General features: G+C 53.9%; 1 protein-coding gene across 1 annotated transcript; it reads right to left on the minus strand.

The window, feature by feature from the left end:
• Positions 1 to 2857: 2857 nt before the first annotated feature.
• On the minus strand, positions 2858 to 7017 carry LOC125517667 (1-deoxy-D-xylulose-5-phosphate synthase 1, chloroplastic). The gene is made up of 8 exons (XM_048682879.2): positions 6698 to 7017; positions 6208 to 6507; positions 5892 to 6042; positions 5518 to 5789; positions 4437 to 4710; positions 3711 to 4300; positions 3340 to 3624; positions 2858 to 3213 (listed from the first exon to the last, which is right to left on the minus strand). The coding sequence occupies exons 1-8, from the start codon at positions 6800 to 6802 to the stop codon at positions 3052 to 3054; spliced, it is 2139 nt and encodes a 712-aa protein (XP_048538836.1). The 5' UTR covers positions 6803 to 7017; the 3' UTR covers positions 2858 to 3051.
• Between the last annotated feature and the right edge of the window lie 247 nt (positions 7018 to 7264).

Consider the following 7264-nt stretch of genomic DNA (forward strand, 5'->3'; position numbering starts at 1 on the left):
CTTCTAATGCTTATTTACAGTTTGGGAAAACAAGAGATGGACTTGTTGGTTTTGTTGATTCTGATTTTGCTGGTGATTTGGATAAGAGAAGATCACTCACGGGTTATGTTTTCATCATTGGTGGTTGTGCTGTGAGTTGGAGAGCAACTTTGCAGTCTATTGTGGCTTGTTCCACTACTGATGCCGAGTATATGGCTATTTCTGAGGCATGCAAAGAAGCTATCTGGTTGAAAGGTTTATACACTGAGCTTTGTGGAGATTCATCTTGCCCTACCATATTTTCTGACAGTCAAAGTGCCATATATCTTACAAAGAATCCAATGTATCATGAGAGGACAAAACACATTGATGTCAGATTTCATTATATTCAAGATGTTGTTGCTGAAGGCAATCTGAAGGTATGCAAGATAAGTACTTATGATAATCCTGCTGATATGATGACAAAGCCAGTTCCGACCAATAAGTTTGATCTTTGCTCAGGCTTAGTTGGTATTTCTCACTAGTCCTATGGACTTTGACGCACAAGGTGTTTATGCTGATTTGGATGGAGTTATTCACTTTCTTCGACTACTGGAGGGAATTTGGCTCAAGGTGGAGATTGTTAAATTGTGATCCAAATTCTACCGTATTGGACTAGATGTAGTACATGCGGTGTGGGCCTTTTGCGTTGGTACCGACGCGTACGAGTACAACTCGTTTACTTGTCCTCCAATGACTCTCATGTATTGCCCTCATATATACCCCATGTAGTCGCACCTAAGACGGTCTGTCGTCTCATGCTTGTAATACTCCTCCATCATAGTGATTGCGCCTTGTGCGTCTGTGATTTTCTCCCGCAAAGGTTTTCACGTAAAAATCCGTGTCTCTTTATCTCGTTTTATTCTCGTTATTATCTACTCGCTCCGTTCCATAATAAATGACCCAACTTTGTACTAAAGTTAGTACAAAGTAAAGTCATCTATTTTGGAACGGAGGGAGTAACACCTTTGATCTCACCAGACCTCCTGAGGGGATTTCTAATATGCTGGGTGGATGTATCAGATCCTTCCCCATGAAAAACAGGAGGCTGGTCTTGATTGGAGGGACTACCATTTACTGGACTATTTGGAAGACTAGAAATATGGCTGTTTGATATAAAAATTATCCTGATATCCCACCTCTATAGTTTTCCAAGTTTACACTTTGCTGAACTCATGGAAAATTCTGCACGGAACCCAAGACAGAAATGCAAGTGAAGATGAGGCACTGCGGATCAGGGAGGTTGTGCAGGAGATCTTTAGTCGAAGGCATAGAGACTCCGGCCGGGAGAAGAATAGGTGGATGATCAAGCATGAGATTAATGTGATTCTAGAGCTTTTGTAGTTTGTTGTTATGTTTCAAGTATGTGATATGCAATTCCACCTGCGTGTGGTAGCAAAACTGTTTTGTATTGCGTTGGGCTTGGGAGTTGCTAGGTGTGCACCCCCCCTCCCCTCTCTCCATCGCAGTCTGTAGTGCCCTGTTTTCGGGGTTTTTTTTTTCTTCTTTTTATGTTGATACTTTGTATAAGCGTCGGCGGTTGCTTTAATGGAAATCGACGTGGGAGGCTCCTTGCTTCACACACACACACACAAAAAAAACTGCAGCAGGTTTACTGATTTTGGTGATGGTCTTTTGAGGTTATGTTTCGGGCATGCGCCCTCTATCGGGGTTTGATGCCCTTTTGAACTCGGTCCTGAGCTTCTTCCTTGTTCTATTTCATGCTTGTTTGTATTAGTACCTGTTGGATGATGTCTGGTTTGCGGGCTTTATTAATTTAAAGTTGGACACATCGTGTGTCTTTGTTAGAGCATCTACAGCAGGGTGCTTCAAACCTGCCTCAAACGCCCGGGCGGACAGTCCGGTTAGTGACCGGTAAAAGAAATGTAACCTAGACGGGCGCTTCAAACGGGCTTTGAACGCCTAAGCTGACCGGCACCCCTCATATCCAACCCAAATATGAGACGGATATAGGAAGGCCCGAGCGCGACCGGGCGCATCCGCCACGTCGGACTAACGTTGGGATCCTACGCGAAATCGTCCAGAAACCCGGCGGTCCAAAGCTCATCTCCTCCGTCGCCCTAGCCCGACTATTTAAGCCGACCACTCGCACCGAAACCATACACATCCACATTTTTTCCCTCCCGTCCTCCGCTGCCGCCACTTTCCACTCATCGTCCGCCACCAGTAGAAGCCATGCCCCCATGCCGTCGGGTAAGGAACTACCCTATCTAACGCCGGAGCACGGGCTGCAGCTCCTTGAGCAGATCCGTGAAATGTGCGAAGCTCGGATCGCTGCGGGGCTACCTCCGGATGCGGTGGATCTTAGGGAGGAGGAGGAGGGTGGGGGTGGGGGGGGGGGAAGGACGAGGACGTGGGGGACGCTGGGGCCGCGGATCTGCAGGCGGAGCAGCAGGCGATACTCGATTCCCTCCGATCAGAATCGGCGTCGGAGGCCAAGCACTGTCATTTGCAGGAGGTGGAGGTGGAGAACGCCGTAGGCATCGACGAGACGCTTGCGTATATGGATGAGGAGGAGGAGCCGGAGCCCTGCGACGCGCCCAACTACCCAGCACCCGACACGGACGTAGTGCACATCTCCGACCACGAAGTTTAGTTTAGGCTAGCTTGATGTATGTAGTACATAGAAACTTCTTTTATGATTCGTATGGATCTAAAAGATGAAATATTAGGTATTCGGATGCATAGCATCAAGCATGAGGTGTGATCGGTCAGTGCCAGCGGACGTGTCTGGTCGCGCGTCTGCGGCGTCTGCGCGTGTTTGAGGGGCCGGATTTACTAAGTCCGATTATAGATGCTCTTATAAACATATTTCACAGATACAAAGACAACGTATGTGTCCACTCCAAGAAAAATTAACCATGTACATCAACGTCAGTGCACCAAAGAACGAAAACTACCATGTTTCCCCTGATGAGGATCATTTAATTTTCTGACGCGGACTAATCTCTCTGAATCACCTAACGACCAAAATGTACAAGGTTCTCTATAGGAGGCAGCACACCGGCGGCTCTAGGCATTCTGCACCGTCATGATGGCGAGGGCCTCTCTCGCCTGCCCCAGGATGTTGAACACCGTCGCGGCGATGTGCGACGGCGTCAGCCCGGCCTCCACCAGCTGATCGGCCGGCGATCCATGGTCGATGTACTTGTCGGGGAGCACCACCGGCCGCCACTGCACAACCCAAAGAAAAATTCATCATCAGTCACTCACGCCGTCAGTGTTGGTCTCTGACTCTCTGAGTCTCTGTCCGTCAGTCTGTCTGAAAAATTGACAATGTTGCTTCGATCAATCGATTACCTTAAGTTTGCCGTCGAGAAGGCCATCCAGGGCCATGAACTGAGCCACGTGTGAGCCGAAGCCGCCGATGGAGCCTTCCTCGACGGTGATGATCACCTCGTGGGACTTGGCGAGGCTCCTGATGAGGGCGTGGTCCAACGGCTTGCAGAACCTGGCGTCGGCGACGGTGACCCTGAGGCCGTGCTGCGCCACGATGGACGAGGCGGCCATGCAGTACTGCACCGCCGACCCGTACCCCAGCAGCGCCACCCTCTCGCCCTCGATCATGATCCTGCCTTTGCCGACCTGCCGAACATGCGTAGATCAGTCGTCAGTCGCGTACACAGTCTCTAATCTGCTCTCGGAGTTATGAGCTCGAGATCGAAATGCACCTCGATGGCGGTGCCTTTGTAGTTCTCCGGCAACGGGACGCCGATGCCGTTGCCCCTCGGATAGCGGAAGCAGGAGGGGCGGTCGTCGATGGCCGCGGCGGTGGCCACCATGTTCAGCAGCTCGGCCTCGTCGGACGGGGCCATGACGACCATGTTGGGCAGGCACGCCATGAAGGCCACGTCGAAGGCCCCGCAGTGGGTGGGCCCGTCGGCGCCGACCAGCCCCGCCCTGTCCATGGCAAACCTCACCGGGAGCTTCTGGAGGTCCACGTCGTGCACCACCTGGTCGTAGCCTCTCTGCAGGAACGAGGAGTAGATGGCGCAAAAGGGCTTGAGCCCCTCGCACGCCAGGCCGGCCGCGAAGGTCACGGCGTGCTGCTCCGCGATCCCGACGTCGAAGCACCGGTTGGGGAAGCGGCGGAGGAAGTAGTTGAGCCCCGTGCCGCCCCCCATGGCCGCGTGGATGGCCACGATCTTGCTGTCCTGCTCCGCCTCGGCTATCAGCGCCTCCGCGAAGTAGTTGGTGTAGGACAGCGTCTTCGCCGGGACCTTGAACTGCTTCCCCGTCGCCGGATCGAACTTGGCCACGCCTGCGCCATGGATCGATCACACACAACAATTAACAGCTAATTACACTCCCCTATGTATGATAGTGCATATGAACGATTCATCCATGAAATGCAAGAAAGATGCGGTGGTGCTTGATGATTCATGTATGTTATCTACCGTGGTACTTGTCGGAGGCTCGCTCGGCGTACGGGTAGCCGCGGCCTTTCTCGGTGATGACGTGGATGAGCACGGGGCCGGTGGTCTTGGTGCCCTTGACCTCCCGGAGGATGGTGATGAGGTCGTCGATGTTGTGGCCGTCGACGGGGCCGATGTAGTAGAGCCCGAGCTCCTCGAAGAGCGAAGACCCGGAGCCGCTGATCATGCCGCGGGCGTACTCGTCCACCTTGGCCGCGATCTCGTGCACCGACCCGCCGATCTGCTTCGTCACTCCCTGATGAGCATACAAAACACGCGCGAAAATCAGTCGAATATCTGGGCCCTTTTCCTTCCGCCCGGCCCAGCAATGTAATGCCGGTTAGTTAGGGCCGCCTAGTTTATTTACAAAAGGAATATGACCAGCCCAGACAGCCCAGTAACATTATCAATTTGAGCTGTCAAGTGATCAGATTTGAAGTGAAGATAAACTACTCATTCGACTCAAATCCAGGAGGATTAGAAAAGAAATACACCTATGTCCTTCCTGTCAGATTGTGCTTGCGCCACGTCACTTGTTTTTAAAATTATAAGCCACATCGCTTGTTATGATACTCCCTTCCCTTAAGTGAGCTCTTTTGTTGAAGACAAAAACGCTAGTGAGCAGCACTAGATATGCTACTCTAGGTTACATCGCCATTTCTGGTGGATGCATAGCTAGAGCCATGCACTACACCTGGCACTGATAGAGTATGCGTGCGTTGCATCTGGAAGAAAACAGCTACAATTTTGGCATGTACCATACAAAAATTTAAGATTTAAAACTCGGAGGCGTGCTCCCACGGTGACACTGACACGTTTGGTTCGATTTTTAAAAAACTGTTGCTGTGATGCTGATTTGCTGTCATTTCATCCACTGTTTCAAATTTGTTTGTAGTTTTTAGTTGAAACATGCGCACACGACTTGCTATTTTTCCTTTTTTTACAAACCTATCATGCAGCAAGTTGGAATTTGATTCACGCCACTGCTTTCAAGTCAACGTGGCTTTTGCCGTACTATCTATGGAGTGTGGGAGTGTAGGAGGTGCATTTTGTGAGGCTGTACCTTGGCCACCTCCCTCAGCTCCCTGAGCGGCCGGCTGGACTGCAGCTTGCTGAGGGCGCCGCTGAGCGCGCCCACGGGCGGCGCCGGCCCGTCCAGCGTCGCCGTCGGCAGCGACACCTGCTTGTTGTCGTTGAGGATGACGATCATGTCCGAGTCGAGGTACCCGGCGTTGTTCATCGCCTCGTACGCCTGCCCGGCCGTCATGGCCCCGTCCCCGATCACCGCCACCACGTTGTTCTTGGCGCCCTTGAGGTCCCTCCCGACGGCCATCCCTGAGAACCACGCGCACACGCTCGATTACCACGTCCGTTCACCGCAGATTTTTCACGAGAAGATTAAGTGCTTCATAATCAGATGCAGAGGTGGTTAGTTACCGAGGGCGGCGGAGATGGTGGTGGAGCTGTGGCCGGTGCCGAAGCTGTCGTACTCGCTCTCGGAGCGCTTGACGAAGCCGGACAGCCCGTTGGTCTGCCGCATCGTCGGCATCTTATCGCGCCGCCCCGTCAGAATCTTGTGCGGGTACGACTGCATCGAATAAACAAAAACGGCACGGTCCATCAGTCGGGCCGGTCTCCGAGCTGCGCAGCACCTCACATGGCGCGGGCACGTTACCCCAATCCGGGGCCACGCCGGCGGATCGCCGGGCGGGCCAGGTGTGCATTGTTAATTTGTCGAGCTTTGCTTAATTACCTGGTGGCCGACGTCCCAGAGGAGCTTGTCCTGCGGGGTGTTGAAGACGTAGTGCAGCGCGACGGTGAGCTCGACGACGCCCAGGCTGGACCCGAGGTGGCCGCCGGTCTTGGAGACGTGGAAGATGACGTCGGAGCGCAGCTCGTCGGAGAGCTGCTGCAGCTCCTTGAGGGACAGGTTCTTCATGTGGATGGGGTAGTTGACGGTGTCCAGCAGCGGCGTCGGCGGCCGCTGCGAGTGGTACTCTGCTTCCCTCTCCGACAGCGACGCAGAAATGCCGGATGTCCTCCTCCTCGGCGCCTGCTCGCCAAATCGATACAGCATTGGCCATGGCGACAGCAGCAACGGTTACGGTTTGCAAAAAAGACGAGCAGGAACAGAGCACTAGCTACCTAGCGGCCATCGAATTACTCGAACCGACAAGAACAAGAACAGAGAAGAATCGGCCATGGCGAGAGAAGAGCAGAGGAGGCGTATGCTGGCTACTAACCTTGAGCGGCCTGGCCTGGAGCTCGACGGCGGGAGCGAAATGGTGCTCCTGAGGCAGCACGCCGAGGAAGCCCCGCGGGAGGGAGAAGGTCGACGAGAGCGCCATTGTTCCTCCTTCTCAAGACTGCAACGGCTCAACTCCCCCCTATCCTCTGCTTGGGAGGAAGCGGGTGAATCCAAAAATGAGCGTCCCAAGCGCGTCCAAGAGCCGCGAGCAAGTGGCGGGCTGACACACTATGCGGAATATGGGTGGGGATCCGGGAGGGGAAGTGGAGCGGAGAGTGACGAGGTGAGGTGCTCCGTGCCCGGGACTGGGGGTGTGCCCCGGCGCGTTCTATAGTGGTGGCGAGGGGCGATGGATGGGGGTGAGGTGAGGTCGGATGGCGATAGGCTGTAAGGATGACCACCGAGGCCATTGCCCGGCGCATCGGCGTGTGGCTGGTATTCGTTCGGCCGTGCGCGCCTGAGCCTCTGGGTCTGGGTGCTCGCTTTTTCGTCCGTCGCTGGCTGCACGGGAGAGAGAGAGAGAGGGAGGGGCCGGGCAGCGGAATGGGTGCCTACCTATCCG

The sequence above is a fragment of the Triticum urartu genome, chromosome 1A, assembly GCF_056163025.1.
Source record: "Triticum urartu cultivar PI428250 chromosome 1A, HENAU_Tu73, whole genome shotgun sequence".
Classification (NCBI taxonomy): Eukaryota; Viridiplantae; Streptophyta; class Magnoliopsida; order Poales; family Poaceae; genus Triticum; species Triticum urartu.